This window comes from Camelus dromedarius, chromosome 1 (assembly GCF_036321535.1).
Source record: "Camelus dromedarius isolate mCamDro1 chromosome 1, mCamDro1.pat, whole genome shotgun sequence".
NCBI lineage: Eukaryota > Metazoa > Chordata > Mammalia > Artiodactyla > Camelidae > Camelus > Camelus dromedarius.
Genome location: NC_087436.1, coordinates 73,549,330 through 73,567,882, shown reverse-complemented (window position 1 = coordinate 73,567,882; position 18,553 = coordinate 73,549,330). Strand labels below are relative to the sequence as shown.

Below are 18,553 nucleotides of genomic sequence, written 5' to 3'. Positions count from 1 at the left end.
AACTTCAAAGACGCAGGTACAATTCACGGACATTCAGAGACCCACAAGAATCACTAGAGAGTAAGTTAGGAGGCTAGTATAAACTTAAGGGTTTGGAGAAGGGGAATTCAATAAAGGAATAAATAAAATACTACAAAACCTTCATAATTTTCTCTGATACAAAAATAATTTGGGAACCTATTGTCTTTACTTTTATTATCTATCACCATCAAACTTTCATCATAAAGCTTAAATAAAACTACACATGATTTGTCAATTTAACTTGTATTGGACTTAAAAACTCAAGACTATTAATCTTTGGGGGCACGGACATTATCATTCATTTCCAAGCATGTAGTGCCTGGCTCTCAGTAAATGTTTAATGAATGAATTTATTTGTTGAACTTAATAGTCTGAATATTAAAATTTATGGTATAGGATCCTTAATTGAAGAAGGTAGACTTTAGAAATTCCAATCAACAACCTAACCTATTAGTTTCTAGCATAAAACCCATCAGGAAATTCTATGTTTGGATCTGCTTTGAAATAATTCAACAAAGCAAGAGAGGGGAATAAAAGATGAACAAAATTGCCAGATGTCAATAATTACTGAAGCTGAGTGATGTGTATGTGGGGGGATCTCTATCTCTGAGTGTAACTGCAAATCTCCGTATCAAAAGCTTTTTTTTTTTTAAGTCCATATGAAACCAACCGAAGATAATGGATTTATCAAACATAAGCCATTTTCTTTTCTTTGAAATCATCACTGTCAAAATTCTTATCACATTTCCATTTAAGGACAATATACCTGTAGCATTAGGTGCAGATTAGTCACTTTCTGTGCAGACCAGCCAGAATTTTCATCTCCAACTTCAAACCAAGGTTTCATACGTTGAATATATGAGCCTTCTTTAAAAAAATTTTGATTGGAATTGTTGTTTTTTAACAAGTTTTGGAGCAAAATCAGACAATCTTCTACTACTATACCTGGGGAAAGAATGTAAAATGGAAAAGTTAAGGCTGACAAGACCTGAAGGAAAATTCAATCCCCAAGCATTTAAAAAAGATAAATCTCCATGCTGAGCATCTCTTCAGTATGTAAGGCAGACAGCCTGCTCTTTCTCAGGTCTCCCAATGACCTCTTGACTTCTATTTTCAACTATCCACTTATTTTAGTAACTCACATTTTTCCCTTCAAATCCAGCTCACATGTCATTTCTTCAGGAATGATTAGCAAGACCCAATGACTAGGTTAGGATCACCAGCTACATGCTCTCACAGTAGCCTGCTATTTTCACGATTATGTAGTATCTTGTACACTAGATTATAATTTGTGAAGACAGGAATGAGTGAATGTCCTACTTACCTCTGCATCCTCAGCAGAGATAGAGACAAGAGATCAGGTGTTCACATGGTAGGTCACTACTCAATATTTGTTGAATGACTCAATCATATCTTATTTAATCTCTAAGAAGCACTTGATACTGCTGTTGCTATGTCTCTTCCTTGAAACTTCCTCTTCTCTTGTTTTTTTTTAAGAACACTAACTACTCCCTCCTTTCCTTATAGATGTTGGGCCACTCTTCAGGCTTCCTATTGTTCAGAGTTCCTATTCTCCACTCTTTCATGCTTTTCCTTCTTCTCTGTGTACAACATACCACTCTCCAGGGTTGCTTAATACTACAGCTTCTATTATTATCACAGCTAAAGGTCTTCAACATGATCTCCACTTTATCTGGTTTACCAGCTGCTAGTTTAACCAATGAGCTCCACTTCCTTGTGAAACATATGACTCATGCTGGATGCTCACAGTTGGTAGGTTCCTCTGCGTGGTATACCCACCCCTTTGCATCTACTAGTTGAGCTGTGTTCTTATAAGAATCAATTGCTTTTTAAAAATTAATACTTTTTCAGACTAGCTTTAGGTTTACAGAAAAACCTAGCAAAAAATAAAGGGAATTCTGATATACTCTCTCCCTCCCAGGTTTCACTATTACTATATTTAGCATCAATGTGGTACATTTGTAGACTGACAAATGAATACTGATACATTATTAAGTCCATGTTGACATTAGGGTTCATTCTTTGTCTTGTACAGTTTTATACGTTTCACTGTGTGTATAATTTCATGTATCATACAGAATAGTTTTATTGTTCTAAAGATCTTGTGTTTCACCTATTCATTCCTCTTTCTTCCCATCTCCATATCCTTGGCAACCCTTGATCTTTTTATTGTCTATAAGGTTTTGCCTTTTCCAGATATCGTAGAGTTGGAACCACAGAGTATGTAGTCTCTCCAGACTGACGTATTTCACTTAGCAATATGCATTTAAAGTTCCTTCATGACTTTTTGTGGCTTGATAACTTTTCATCATTGAATGATATTCTACTGTCTGGATGTACTACAGTTTATCCATTCACCTACTGGAGGACACCTTGGTTGCTTCCAAGTTTTGGCAATTATGAATAAAGCTGCTATAAACATTCGTGTGCAGGATTTTGTGTGGATATAACTTTTCCACTCATTTGGGTAAATATCAAGGAGTGTGATTGTTGGGCTGTATGTTAAGAGTATGTTTAGCTTGATAAGAAACTGCTGAACTGTCTTTCAAACTGGTTGTATCATTTAGCATTCCCACTAGCAATGCATGACAGTTCCTGTAGCTCCACATTCTAGCTTGCTTTTGGTGTTGTCAGTGTTCTGGATTTTTTACCTAATAGGTGTGTAGTGGTATCTCATTATTCTAATTTGCATTTTCCTAATGATATATGATGCTACCTTTTCATATGCTATTTGCCATCTGTATATCTTCTTTGGTGATATGTCTGTTCAGATCTTTTGCCTATTTTTAAATTGGGTTTTTTATTTACTTATACTTTAAGAGTTCTTTGTATATTTTGGCTACAAGCCCTTTTTCAGATGTGTTTTGTAAATATTTTCTTCCAGTCTGTAATTTATCTTTTTATTCTCTGAAGTGTCTTTTGCAGAGAAAATTTGTTTAGTGATGTCCCACATACCAATTTTCTCTTTCATGGGTCATGCTTTTTGTATTGTACCTAAGAGTAAATGACTATTGTTCAGAAATTTGTACTAGTTATTAATTAACTATTATGTAAACTACCAAAATGTAAGTATGACAACAGAGCTATTTTTATGAGAACTACCTTTACATCTGGCAAAACTCAATGAAATCAAATCATTATGAACAGCTATTGTTACGCATGGATAATACAAGTCTAAAAAATAAGGGAAGTAACTGCGAAACCCCAGAAAGATCCTGCACTCCATTTCAAGGAAACCAAAATGCAAATCCTGTGATATATTATAGGTGTGATGTATTCAAGAAAGATGATGAAAAGACTCCAATCAGCAGACCCATATTCAAAGAAAAGATCTGGCCTTAAACCAAAAGATTAGCAAATAAATTAAAAAATGTGTAACGTTTAACTTAAAATGTTTAAGTTGTACATATTAAACATTTTTTAAGAATTTGATTTAATTGATTTCTCCAGATTAGAGGCTTCCTTATCTCATATTCCTGAACCATGTGGATTCCACCCTCATAAGCAGAAACCACTCTATCTATCTGTCTTTTATGCAGGACCATAAATCTCCATTATGTAAGATCTGCCATTAGGACCATCTGAAGGCGCTGGAGAAAACAGAATTTCAAAGCCCTCACTGTAACTAGCAGGCCTTCCTTCCAGTGTGCAAAGTGAATTCTAGAGCCTTGAGGGCCACTATCAATGAAAAGAAGCCATTGGAACTTGTTTCAGCAACCATGAAGGATCCAGAATTCACTCCGCAACCTTTAACCACTCTCACCTTGCCTTAGAATCCCATTTTCTTTGGTCACCTTTAAAAATGTGCACCTTCTGCTCATCTATGCTTTCCCATTTTCTCATCTTAGAATGCTTTGTGCTTCCTCTCCCTACTTAATCCCCTTTCAAACTATTTTATGATGCTACCTCAAACTCCCAAACATTGGTTAATAAAACCTACTATACCCTCAATTACTTTATGAAATGTTCCTTTTCTTTAAAGAAGCTACTTTACTCTGTAATGTTAATGATCCTCTCAGCCCAGAGTACTTTCCAGAGATCATCGATCCTCTCATAAAAATCTCCTGTTCCACTGAGGCTCAGGCCATCTGGCTGTACCATCTATTTTACAACTCCTCATTGCAGTTACATAGCAAATTCACGGTCACTACTCTTTGCTCACCGAAAACAATGGCATTTCACTCAAAGTCTTTTTCCTTTCTTCATGTTCTGCTGTCACTCTTGATTTCAATTTCAATGACAACTCATCCAATACCTGGACCCCTCAGTCCCTTGGCCTCATCTTCAGAGATAATTCTTACTCTAGCACTGAAACCTCCTATCTTTCCAGCTCAAATATTCTCAACATATCTGTTCTAGTTTCCCTGAGACTTTTAACCCATCAATGTCTTCTTTTTAGAAAACTGTTCTGTCTTGACTTCCTTCCTTATCTAGCTTTAGCACATATAGATCTTCATTTCTTCCACCTTATAATTTGCTAACCTCTCTTGTCTGTCTTTCCATAGACAGTGGAAAAGGCACAATCCCATCAAAAACTGCCTGCCTGGCCTTTTACCCCCTACATCTGTAATTGGGTAGCTGAATATTGGGGGGAAAAGGGGACAGATAATCAAGTAGTCTGCACTGCTATAAAATCATGGTGAACACCCTCAATGGGGCCTTTATCCTTGCCTGGGAATCTTCCTAATTACAATAGTCAACAAATCTCCTATTCTCCAAAAGACTATTTTCAGTCTTCTCTATAATTCTCAACTGCGTCTTCCTCTTTCAACTCAACTCCCTATCACAAAATCCAAAAAAGGACCTGAATCTTCAACCGTGCCATCCTCTGTTATAATGGAAGATACGCTTCTCCTATTTTAAAAGCCAATCCTTACCTCTACTCTGGATTCTGTTTCTTCCTCCTTTTTCAGGTATTATGTAGCACTGACTGATTGTCTTCTGTTTCTCTCATTTCAAACCTCTGCCCCCTCTCTGCTTGCTTACACTGGTTACAGTCTCTTCCATTTTAAAGAAAAAGCCCTCTTAGATTAAGGGAGAATAATCTGATAATTTCCATAGATGTAGAAAAAATGATTATAAAATGCAAGACTCATTCATGATAAAAACTCTTAGCAAAAATCAGACTTAAATGTGAAACATAAACATTCTCATTAAAGTCAGAAACTATTTAACACTGAGTCCAGGTATAGGTCAGTGATAGAGTACATGCTTAGTATGCATGAGATCCTGGGTTCAACCCCCAGTACCTCCATTAAAATAAATAAGAAAAAAAATTCAACACTGTACTAAGGACTCTAACCAGTGCAATAAGACAAAGAAGAAAAGTGGTATGAGAATTAAAGAAAGAAAAAAGATTATTCTTATTTGTAGAAAATAACATTATCAACACAAAGTCCAATTAGAACTAATGGTTTAATAAGGTGGTTAGATATAAGACCATTATACAAAAATCAAGTAGTTATCAATTTGAAAATGTAATAGAAAGAGATCCCATTTATATGTAACAAAAAGTGTAAGATGCGTACAAATGAATCTAATAAAAAATGTATACAACTCTGTGTTCAAAATTATAAAATATTAATGAAATACATAAAAGAAGACCTTAATAGATTAAAAGATATGCCTGGGTTCATGGGTAGAAAATGTCAATGACAATCCTCCTTAATTTTTAAACTCAATATATTTCTTTTTTTTTTTTTTAACTCAATATATTTCTAATTAAAATCCCAACTGGAATTTTTCAGATAATTTGACTAGCAAGTAAGTTTCATTCAAATGAAAAACAAAAGGAAAAGAAGTGTAAGACAATTCTGAAGATGGCCAAGATAGGAAATTTTTTCCTATATTCTAATAGATTATTATGATGCTTTAGTAATTAAAAGTGTGTGGTTTTAGTGTAGAACTAGACAAGTGAACTAATGGAACAGAATAGAACTTAGAAACAGACCTGTACACATATGGAAAATTGATCACAAATCTTAGAATATAATTCAAATGCAAAATCCCTACTAATATAAAAGACAAATTTTCAAAGCCTTTAATATAAGAAAGTGATGGAAACCCTCTATGCCCTTGAGGTAGAGAAAGATTCTGTAAATAAGACACAAAAGCATAAACCATTTAAAAAAAAAAGCATGTGATAATATTAAAATGTTAAACTTTAATAAAAACACTAGAAACAGACTAAGAAACCAAAAGAAGATAACTGAAATATGTATAATCAACAAATGATTAGTACCCAGAATATATAAAGAACTCCCAGTCATCAACTAGAAAAGGAAAAAAGTTCTTACACAAAAATGGGCAAGAAGGTAATTCAGAAGGGTGAAAGATAAGCAAACAAAAACAGACAGTGACCTCATCCATGAAAATATGCTTAATCTCATTAATTTAAGAAGTGAAATGAGGTCAGTGAGATACCGTCTCCTGCCCATCAAACTGGCAAGCAAGAATTGACAAGATGTGAAAAACAGGAACTTGAAAACATTGTTGATGGAGTATAGGCTGATAAAACCATTCAAGAGAGCATACCAGACAATACCTGGTAAAGATGAAAAAAGTATTATTCTATTTCTGGGTATATAATGTAGAGAAACTTAATACACAAGTAGATACATAAAGACTAGTCACTTTAACAGTTTATATTAGCAAAAACGTATAAAGCCTATCAACTCAACAAGAAAATAACAGATTATAGTATATTCACACCCCAGAATAAAATATCATGCTTAAAATGAATAAACTAGAGCAACATGTACCAACATGGATAAATCTCAAAAAGATAATGCTGAATAAAAAACAGAAGTTGTGAAATTATGTTCAGAAGGATACTTTATTTAAAAGAATTGGATGGTAGGTACACAAGGGTTTGTTATGCTATTTCCTATTGTTTTCTGTATGCTTGAAATATTTCATATCAATAAAAAATTTACAAAGAGAAAAATCATTCTTTGTCAACCTCCAGTTTCTGTTCACTTCTGTGCCCCCTGTCTTTATCAGATTCCTGATGTGTTTTCTCTACTATTCAATTTTCCCTCTTGTAATTCACTCTTCTGATACTTCAATCTGGATTCTGAGGCAACCACTACACATAAATGCTCTCCCCAAGGTCATCAATGATGTTCATAGTCTAAATCCTTTAGATACAATTCTTATCCTATAGATACATGTCCTTATCTTGATAGCTCAGTGACTTCTAAGACTGGTACCTGCTCTCCTAATCCTTCAAAAAGTGTGGCTCTCCTCTTGCCTCTCAGCCTGTATCTTCTCACAGTCTCTCTTACTAATGCCTCCTCCTCTAAGATTTCTTAACTATTTGTATACCTTAGGCTCTGTCCCAGCACTTCCCTCCTCACTCTTCACTTATTCTAAATGACTCACCTAAACTCTCTTGTTTATCTAATTTTGTTTCATCTATATTCTAAAGACTCTCAGATATTTATTTCCACACACCAGAAATTGACACAACATTGTAAACTGTTGTATTTACAACATGACACAGAATTTTTTAGAATGAAGTCCACTTTCTTTAATGTTGTACAAAAAAAGTGTGAGTAAAAAAAACAAAACAAAACAATTAAAAAGAAATCTTTATTTCCAGCCCAGCCCTGCCCTCCAGATTAGTAAGCCAACTGTCAACTATCCAACACTACTTGCTAACCTCAGTTCAGTGAATGCAAATAAACTCATTCTCTCTTCTGACCTTAATGCTAGATTTTTGGTTCAACTTCTCATTAAAAACAACTAAAACCCCTGAATTAAAAAAAAAAAAAAAAGCCTAGGAGCAATGAAGAAGTGACAGTTTAGCAGGCTAAAACTGACAAGAAAATGGGTATCTACACAGCTAAACAAGTATAAAACTACCTTTTGGCTGGGAGTACATTTCTTGATCTTGATAAATCTAAAACGTTCATTTTGACATTCTCATGGGACAGAAGGAAAATAAATCAAAGCCAAGGGTATACACAAGGTAAAGAAGAAATCTAACAGAAAACTCTTCACCTAATAAATCAGGACCTCAAAGGGATATATATATCCTCAGGGTGAGAATAATGAGAAGTTAACTAGTTCTCATAAATTTTGTAGCCTGGGTTTGCATTGCCTGAGTGGTCCAGGAAATGTTAAGTCTTAAGTTTGGATTAAGGTGATCTCAGATAATCTGCACCCCCAGGGCTTGGCAGAAACAAACACATTCTTCTCCAGGATTCAAATTCCGGTAAGTAATTCTATTAAGTGTGACACAAAACATAGTCAAAGATAACCACATACCATGCTTAAGAACCAGTAGAGCAACTACCAGACCCACAAAGACTTAAAGTACTAGGAATATCAGACAAAGACTATGAAATAGTTGTTTCTTAAGTTCAAAGAAATAAAAAGTAAGTTGAAAATACAAGCAGAAAAAAGGAAGTTATAAAAAATTACCTAGTAAGTTTGCCAAAGAACAAAACAGAACTTCTAGAAAAGAAAAATTTAAAACTCAATAGACACATTTAATAGCCAATCAAACACAGGTAAAGAGAGAAGAGTTGAAACAGAGAGCAGGTCAGTAGAAACAATCCAGAAGAACGCCTGGAAAGATAAAAAGATGGAAAACGCAGAAAAGAAAGTGACAGAGTGAGAGCCTAATCAGAAGACAGAGAATTGAACCTGAGTTTAGAAAGACAGGAGAAAATGTGGCAGAGCAGTATTTGACATGATATAGCTGAGATTTTCTGGAAATGATAAAAACATCAACCTAGACTCTGGAAGTCTACCAACTATTAAACATAAATAAAAAGAAACAGATACTCAACACACCATAGTGGAAGAAAGAATATAAAGCATAGGTCATCCCCCAAGGAAGCCTCTCTCAACACTTAACAAACCAACAAAAAAGTACACTCCTTCTTTCTCCCTTCAATCGCATTCCTGAAAAGTTAACAATTCAATGAGAACAAAAAGAATCTCTTCAAATCAATCTCTTCATACTATACCTCCATCACTGTTCCCCTCCTCTGTAATAATGTCCAGTAATCTTTCAAAAGCATTTTCAAAAGCAACAATTTTCTGGATTGCTCCATTGCTTCTTGTTAGTGCCTGTAGCAGTAAGACGCCCTTACGGAGAAGAAAGATAATGTTAAGTGGAGTACAACTTTTAAAAGACATTTAAAAACTACTTAAAAAACCACAGAGTTTTAGCAGTGGCAGGAAACTTACAAGCGCAACTTCTTCACTTTATAGAGAGGGAAAACAAGGACAGAGAAAGTAAGCAATTTGCCTCCCTAAGCTACATAGATCTCAAAGGGTCAGAGCCTTGGCTAAAATCCATGTCCACCAATTCCTAATTCAGTTCTCTCCACTGTGTAATATAAATGTATGACAATTCTTGTACAGTCATCAATCAATCATTACACAGCTTTCATTGTGGTCTAAGAGAGCTGAACATGATTATATCTGTCTCAGTAATGCCTCTGCACATACTTCACAACAGTAACAATAAGAAACTGTGAATTCACTAATATAAATCAATAAACACCATCACATTCTAGCAGAGAAATTTCAGATATTCTTATAATTATCTGGCCTGCAAATACCCCAAACTTGACTCTAAGTTAATAGAAAAAAGAAAGAATCTAGCCTCCTGAATGGCATGTCTAATACAAGACAATTCTCAATAGTCTCTTGCTTCTGATTTTTAGTTTTTCTCAGCTCCTGTTGGGCTAGATTTAGTCTATATACTCTGCAACCTCTTTATTATTCAAGAAAAACTCACTGTTAACAATTTCTGATTATTTTACTATCAAACAAGTATTTTACGAGCCCAGAAGAGCCCAAGAATACCATTAGGTCAAAGAGACAGTAAATATTTAATAAAAAAAGCAGGTTATTATTTGGAGGAAGAGGAATAGCAAGTAGGTAGTTCAAAAGTTCCAAAATTTTTGCTGGCTGTCAATACTGGGCATATAAGTATTCATGTTAAGACAAAAAATGCCTATGGCCTAACTGGGCTTATCCTACTAATTTTCCTGACTATCCAGTCTCAATATTAAGATGAGAGAGAAAGCAAAAGTGTTTACTTTTACATGTCAAATTCTCCTACCTAATGCTAATTTGAGATTAACTGTTAACAAAGGAAGGAGGAAATACAGTGGAACAAACATTGAGGCTGTGAGTTAGATACGGTGGGTTTTAAAAAGGGTTGTTGTACTTACTAGTGCGACTTAAAGCAAATTACATAAATTTGGAATCTTAGTATACCCACGTGTAAAACAAGGATGATATTTTTGTCATGGTTTTTATGAGGATTAAAGGAGATGACATAACTTCTATAGAACCTAGGTTCTCAACACTTATCAGTTTCTTTCCCCGACTATTAAGAGGTACATTCTTCAATCAAACACATCCACTAAATGCTATTAAGAACGAAAAGTACACTCATTAGTCATTGAAAGCAAGTGGGCACCAATTCCTTACTTTAAAAACTGGTAATTAATGAGATTGATCTATTTATCCTCTCTTTCATGTATGAATTACATTTCAGGGCAATAAAATATACTGGTTGATAAAGCAGAGTTCTTCACTGTGGAAGATTAAAGCTGAATAAATGTAGAAGAATGACAGAATTATAAAATCACTGTTTTGAAACCCTTAACAAAATAACAGATTCAGGCAATGACCACTAATGAATGATCAGATTTAATGGAGGAAAGAGAACTTTACAATATAGGGATCTGGTTGTCACCACCTGAATCAAACCCACTGACCACTACAAGTGGGACAGCCAGATATTACATTTCTTGATGTGTTGTAAAATTAAGTAGGCTGCATCACCTAGGAAACACTCTAGCAAAGAGGTGAACCAGAACCTAATCAAGCCCTTTAGATAGTTAATAGACATTAACAATCAAATATAATGGGAGAACTTCGTCTGGGTCCTGATTTGAAGAAACCAACTGTAAAAGACATTTATGAGACAACTGGGAACTGAAGTATGTATAATGGTGAAATTATTCAGATGTTTCGACTGCTTTTAAATACTCCAGTAAAAATAAAGGAGTGGTGATGGGAGGGGTAGGTGAAGCAAATATAACAAAATCTTGAAAATTAATGGATTTAAGGGGTGAGTTTGTTTGTATTCTCTACTTTTGTGTGTATTTACCTTTTTCATTATAAAAAACTAAAAATTAAAGAATGAAATTACAGTCTATCACTTAGAAGTGAGCTAGTCATTACTTCTGACAGTTTTCTCAACTTTTCTTGCTAATTTTTAAGCACTAAGTAACAAATAAATATGATAGTTCAGTGTACCTATGGTAAATGACCAACTGGTTCTCTAAATCCAGTTCAAAATCAATCTTTCAAATATAAAACAAAAGGGGGCTAAAAATCTTTACCAACAGGCTCCTAGGGAGGTTAGCCAATGTTGATGACTGTCATTCAATGCAATTAGAAAGATTAAAAAGAAGGAAAAGAAAAGAGAATTTTAAAAGAAGGATAAAGAAAAAGGTACAAAAGAGGGAGGAAAAAGCAGTCTATTATTTGAGACAGTTACAGAGTGCTACTAATAATTGCCAGAGGTGACAGTTAGTTTCCTCTGGTTGACAGTGTCAATTGTGCTAGATTTTGGTGTGTTTTATTGCATAATGTTTGATAGTAAATGTCTACAAGAAATTCAATGAATAGGTTTACTAAAACCAAAGACAAAATGGCTGAAGACATGTAAAACTCCAAAATCTAAACACTACAGCAAAAGTATAACTTAATCCCTAATCATAAAATTAATGAAAACCAACATAAAATAGAATCATTTTATCTGTTTCTAATAAAAGTTGAGGAGAAAAGGTTAAGAGCAGAAAAAAAAAGTAGAAAGTTAAAGGAAATGGTATATTTAAGAACCAACTTGATGCAGTTATATATACACACAAATTATATATGAAAATGAAAATAAATGGTGATGGTACTAATAACAATCCAAGGAGAGAATCTCTTTTTAAATGGTTTATGTGGTACCGTTTTATTTAAACTGAGGGCCAAGAGAGGAGTAAAATAACACATTCAGGTTTAGGATATATAGTAATATTTTAGTTAAGAAAAGACACACAAACTTCCTAATAGATAGGTACACAATTCTTAAAAGAATAAAAAATGTCCTTCTCATGAGTTACATTATCATTTCTCCACTTACAATACTGCACTGATATATGTACTACAAAATTTTAAACACAAAGCTAAAACAACCTGTCCATGTGGACCTAAGTCAAGAGCATTTCAGTTTTATCTCTGCTTTGCCATGAACCAGTTGTGAGGCTAAGGGCAATCCAAATGTTGTTTACTAGCACTTAAGATGAGAAAGGGACAGGGCCAAGTACCACAAATATAAAGATGAGTAAGACATCACTAACAAAAACAAGTCACTCAGTTTCTGTAAGTCTTGGGCTTCTAAGTGTATACGTGGAGACTGAATTAGCTTGATAAAATCTCCTAGTTCCAGGGAGTGAGGGATATAGCTCAGTGGTAGAGCGTGTGCTTGGTGTGCATGAGGTCCTGAGTTAACCCCCAGTATCTCCATTAAGGAAAAAAAAATCTCCTAGCTCTAATTAAAAAAAAATTTTTTCCAATTGTTGTGTAAAGAGTATTAAGGTTTTGATCAAGTTGTAGATAACAGAGAAAAATGTTCAAGCAACAAAACAATATTGTATCAATACAAAATATTCAAATATATATGCAAACACTAAAATAAATTAGAATGGAAAATTAACTCTAGAGCAAATCATGCTCTATAGTTAAATAAAGATTACAAGGAAAATCCTTTGAAATATGCATTCAATCGAATAAGAGTGAGGATTCCAAATGTGACACTTTGTTAAGGTCATGCAGTTCAATGTATGGGGATGTTTCCTCTACTCTTTCTGGAGGGAGACTTTGGTGTCAGTACAACCCTTCAGAAAAGGATGAAAGAAATCCTAAACTTGTGGAATGCATAAGTTTGAATAGCAAAATCATTTGTCTAAGCCAAAATACTGAATAGGCAGAAAACAAAGAAAAAATGTGGCCTTGTATATGACTTTAAAAGGTCTAAAAGATTGTCTAATACCCCAACATTCCAAGTCTAACTTTTTATGGCTCTGAATAAGGGTCAACAAAGATTTCATTTACAAAGAGAGAAAACAAAATGCATATTCTTAGACTTTTTTCAAGTTTAACTTACATCATTACGTATAACTTCCCTGGAATCCGCTAGTAAGTCCATCAATCTTGAAACACCTGAAACATATAACTATGTGAAAAACACTGGCAGATCAAAATTACAAACAGTGATTCAAATTATAAACAATTTATTAACACATCATTTCAGTCACCCTCTTTAGGAACGATCCTCACTTTAAATCCAAAATTATATAAGGAAGATGAGTCACTCACCCATGGGACTGACTAAAATAATTTGCTGCACTTGAGGCCCTAGCTGTTTTAAAAGAGAAGTAAGAAGCTTCACACCAGGCCAGCGGACGTGGAAATCAAACTCCTATAAGAATTTAAAATATTTAACATTTGTAACTCACATTTTCAAGAAAAACATTTTTTTTCAACTAATACCAGTAGCACAAAAAACTAGAAACAAAAAAGAGTTTGGAGAACTTTAAAAAACTAAGAATAAAAAGCAATAAAAAGAAATGAGTTAATATAAATTGACCAAATTGATTAAACTATTATTGACTAGATAAAACAGTATTTTATAAAACTGGAAATAAGAAGTAATCAATATTTTAACACACTATAAGGCTCTTAAAACAAACATGTAAATCTCTTTCAATGATACAACAAATTTTACAACCTTAAAAAGGTATATATATATATGTTGCTTCCTCAGTAACACCCAAAGAGGCAACAAAAGAAGCTTATAAAATGACAAAAATAGCAAGGTTCTTTAATTACCTCTAATAAAGATAACAGGAGAGTGACATTTTCTTGCTGCTTAATGAAAATTTCTGTAAACTGGCTTCCCAAATCCTCATTCTGCCTTGTGGAGTTTTCTTCTGTAACATTCAAAGATAAGGTACTTGAATATGATGCTTTGTTGTTTTAAAGTATCCTTTTTGTTACAGAGGCTAAGCAGAAATGATAATTTTCTTGGAACTGTATGTCGGAAGTAGTATCACAATTTTGCTGGAAAGACATATCCTAAAAATAACTTTCAATATCATTTAAATGAATTTTTATTTTTTAAATGTTAAAATATGCTATTCAAAGAAAATACATTTAGATTTTTCACATTTTCTCAAGGTCATTTTTTAGGTTAAAACTCTAGAGCACAAGGGAACTTACTAGGGTGATGGAAATATTCTATCTCAAATGTGATAGTCGTTATGCTACTATATACCTTTGCCCAAAGAATAAATATTAATATATGTAAATTATACCTCAAAATCTCCTCCCCCAAACATTATTGAACATACAGTTCTTACTGTTACTGAGTTAAATAATTTAATTATAAAATCAAACCAATCATCTGCAGATCCTTCAGTATCTTTTTTAAAAAAAAATTAACATATATATCCTATAAAATTATTTGGCAATAAAACCAGAATTTTTAAATTTGACAATTAATTTTTTACTTGTTCTTTAAAAGATTTTATATTTGTCCTTAAGACTTAAAGGTCTTTAGATTAAACCATCTGTTGTTTCAATGTATTTTATCAAAAAAATGTAAAGGATCACTAAAAACTGAAGCAACAATTGCAAAAGTAAATTATCATTTAAAATCTGCCTACACTATAAATGCAATTTAGAGATGGCAAGTACACTACTCCTCATTCCCTCACCCATACCAGACACAGCTAATCCTTTTCCACATGTTGCTCCAGGCAGTGACTATAAACCAATGGAGTTGGCAGTCAAGATCAAATACATTTATTACCCCTCAAACAGTTCTTTTTCAAATGTGACACTGTAATACTAATACGCTTTAGAAAGCAAGTAGTGACAAGTACTGACAAGAAAAGCAAGGCAATCCAACAGTGACAGTGATAATCACATCTAATTATTTATAGAGAAAAGAGAAAAGAGAAGAGACCACAAGTAGAAATGTTTTCCAATATTGATTAATATGCTAGGTTTTTCCTTCAGAAACCCTAAGAAATATTTCTTTTTATCATCTCTTGTATCAGTAAAAGAATTAACTGTTTCTGGACCTTAAAACTACATTACTCAAACAAAAAATACTTTACTTTTAAAAGGACTAGCCTGGCTGTGCTAAGAAGATAATGTCAGGGAAAGAGGGAAATAATTGGGAGACTGATTAGGAGGCAATCATCAGGGTAAGGGATGAAGGTGACTTAGACAGTGGTCATAATTCTTATGAAAACAGAGGGAACAGGATTTGCTGACATATTGCTTAGAAGGGGTGTGAGAAGGTGGGGAAAAAAAGGAAGAGTGATTCTAAGGTTTTGGCCTGAAGACTGGAAGAATAGTATTGCCATTTACCGACTGGAAACACTGTGGAGGAAGCAAGTTCAGAGTATAGAGAGAACCAGAAATTTAGTTTTGGATGTATCAAATTTTGAGATACATAAAAATTTGGAGATATTCATCAAGTAGGCAGTTAATTAAAAACAAGCTTGGCTGTCAGTGGATAGGTTTGGGTTAGACATATACATTAGAGTGATAAACATAATAATGATTTAAAGTCACAAGACTGGATGATAAAGGGCATCTACAAAAAGCTTACAGCCAACTCTACACTTAATGGTAAAAGGCTGAATGCTTTCCACTTAAGATGAGGAAAGAGGCGAGAATATCCACTTTCACAAATTCTAGTCGGCATCATACTGGAGATGTTAGTGCCACAGGGCCACAGGCATACAGATTGGAAAGAAGTAAAACTGTATTTACAGATGATATGTTTGTCTATGTAGAAAATCCTATGGAATCTACAATAAATCCTATTAGAACTAATAAGTGAGTTTAGCAAAGTTGCAAGATAAAAGGTCAATATACAAAATTAACTGCATCTTTACTTACTGGTGATGAACAATTAGAAATCAAAATTTTAAAACAGCACCACTTAAAACAGCATCAAAAAGTATTAAAGACTTAGGGATAAATCTGATAAAACCTGTATGACTTATACTTTGAAAACTCAAAAATGGTGCTGAGAGAAATGAAAGAAGACTTAAATAAATATATATACCATGTTCTTGTATTAGAAGGCACAATACTGCTAAAATGTTTGTCTTCTCCAAAATCAATCTGTATATTTAACAGAATCCCAATCAAGATCTCAGTCAGCCCTTTGTAGAAATTGACAAACTGATTCTAAAATGATATGGGAGTTGAAAGGACCAAAAAGATCCAAAATAATTTTGAAAAGGAAACAAAGTTAGAGGACTTAACACTACATAATTTCAAGACTTATAAAGCTACAGTAATCAAGACAGCGTCATGTAGGCAAAATGACACACACAGAAGACCAACAGAATAATAAGTCCAGAAACAGACCTATTTGCTCACAGGCCTAGTCATAAGAGTTAAAACTATAAAACTTTAAAAAGAAAACATAGGACAAAATGTTAGTGATTTTAGATCTGGCAAAGATTTCATAAATAGGAAACAAAAGGCCCAAATTATATAAGAAAAAAAAGGTAAACTAGACAACCAAAATGCAAAATTTTGCTCTTCAAAATACAACGTTAGAGGAGGGTACAGCTCAGTGGTCCTCAGTTCAATTTCTAGTACCTCCATTAAAATAAGTAAATAAATAAACCTAATTATCTCCCTTCCAAAAATAAAGCAAAACATATATATTAAAAAAATACAATGTTATGAAAATAAAAAGGTAAGTCACAGATTGGGAGAAAGTATTTGTGAAATATATATCACAAGAACTTTTATCTGGAAAACACACAGAACTCTTACAACTCAAGTATGAGAAGACAACTCAGTAAAAAATTAACAAAGGATTTGAATAAACACTTCAAAGAAGAAAGGAATATGTATGGCAAATTATAGCATGAAAAATTGTTCAATATAATTATTCGTTTTGAAAATACAAATAAAAACTACCATGAGATACAATTTCACATCTATTAGAACAGCTAAAATTTTAAGACTGACCATATCAAGTATAAGAGTATGAAGAGGAACTGGGATTCTCATACACCACCGTAGGAATGTAAAATGGTACAACTACTTTGAGAAACAGTTTGGTAGTTTCTTACAGAGTTAAACATACACATACTGTATCACTTAGCCTGTGTATTTATTCAAGAGAAATGAAACACACAAAAACTTGTACATAAAAGCTTTATGTTTACCAGCTAAAAACTGCAAAAAACCCAAATGACTACCAACAGGGGAATGAATTAGCAAATTTTATAAATTCATACAACAAAATACTATTCAACAATAAAAAGTACATCCATATTTTTTAACATCTGTCTGCATCCTATGAACTAGTTATGTAAATTATAAGATTTAATAAAGAATCTAGTCAGAAAAATGGCCATAATTTATTAAATCAGAAATCTTTGGAATATAAAACAAAATGTATCAAAAAAATTCTGCTATCCAACTTACTAGATCATACTGTATAAGTTACCTGATCTCTGGGTTCTCATTACCTCATTTTTAAAAAAGAGAAAAATATCACCTACCTCACAGGCTGCTATGAGGATCAAATAAGATAATGGGCATAAAAGCACTGTAAAATTTAAAGCTCTGTACAAATATAATGCTGATCTGTACTACCAAATAAGGAAACAGCATTGTCACAAGAGTCGAGGCATAAATGCTCAGTATTTTCTGCTCTCAAACAAGGGGTTCGAATGTCACAAAAGGTAGTGTGACACACCTAATAAGTTAGTTTCTTTGTTAGTTTTTTGTTAGGTATAGGCAACTTTGTTATGTACCATTTTAAACCTACTTTAGGTAAGGATTTTCTCTTCCTCATTTGAAAAAGTTAGGGACCTCAGGAAAAATGATAAAACAAAATTAAACTGGGTTACTTTAATTATGAGGAAAAGAAGTATCAATGTTAAAAGGAAATAGAACTTGAAACGGATCTCAAAAAAAAAGAAAGACAATATTGATGAGTTTTATAAATTAATACAAAAAAATGTGAGTAAACAGATATTATTGTGCATGCATTATTTTAAAGGGACAATATCAACATATAAGTATTTCAAACTGGAATACCTTCCAGTTCTTACTGAATATACATAAATTTTGTATGTATGTATAGATATTCAAATACTATTTTTACTTTTAAATAAACTGCCTCAAAATTTTTTCCCAGGAACATAAAAAGTAATTCAAATAGATTGTCCTACCAGACCAAAAGCTTTAATTATGCTAAAGCATGTTAAAATATGAACTAGAATATTTTCTGTGTTCTGAACAATAGATTTAGCAGGCATTGAAATATAAGTAGTAATATAAGATTATCAAATATTCCTCTTTAATTAAGGAATTCTTATATAGTGAAACAAATCTCAAGATTTTTTTTACCAGCCAGAAGAAACATTACTTGATA

The 18,553-nt window shown here is 33.1% G+C and overlaps 1 protein-coding gene across 2 annotated transcripts in view; it reads right to left on the bottom strand.

The window, feature by feature from the left end:
* USO1 (USO1 vesicle transport factor) overlaps positions 1-18,553 on the bottom strand; it is a 67,375-nt gene that overhangs the window by 28,834 nt on the left and 19,988 nt on the right. For both annotated transcript variants that reach the window (XM_031470791.2, XM_031470802.2), the window contains exons 5-9: positions 13,960-14,060; positions 13,447-13,549; positions 13,235-13,290; positions 9,021-9,141; positions 788-966 (exon numbers count right to left, since the gene is read on the bottom strand). In XM_031470791.2, coding sequence (XP_031326651.1) covers positions 788-966; positions 9,021-9,141; positions 13,235-13,290; positions 13,447-13,549; positions 13,960-14,060 — 560 coding nt within the window. The remainder of the gene's footprint in view (positions 1-787; positions 967-9,020; positions 9,142-13,234; positions 13,291-13,446; positions 13,550-13,959; positions 14,061-18,553) is intronic.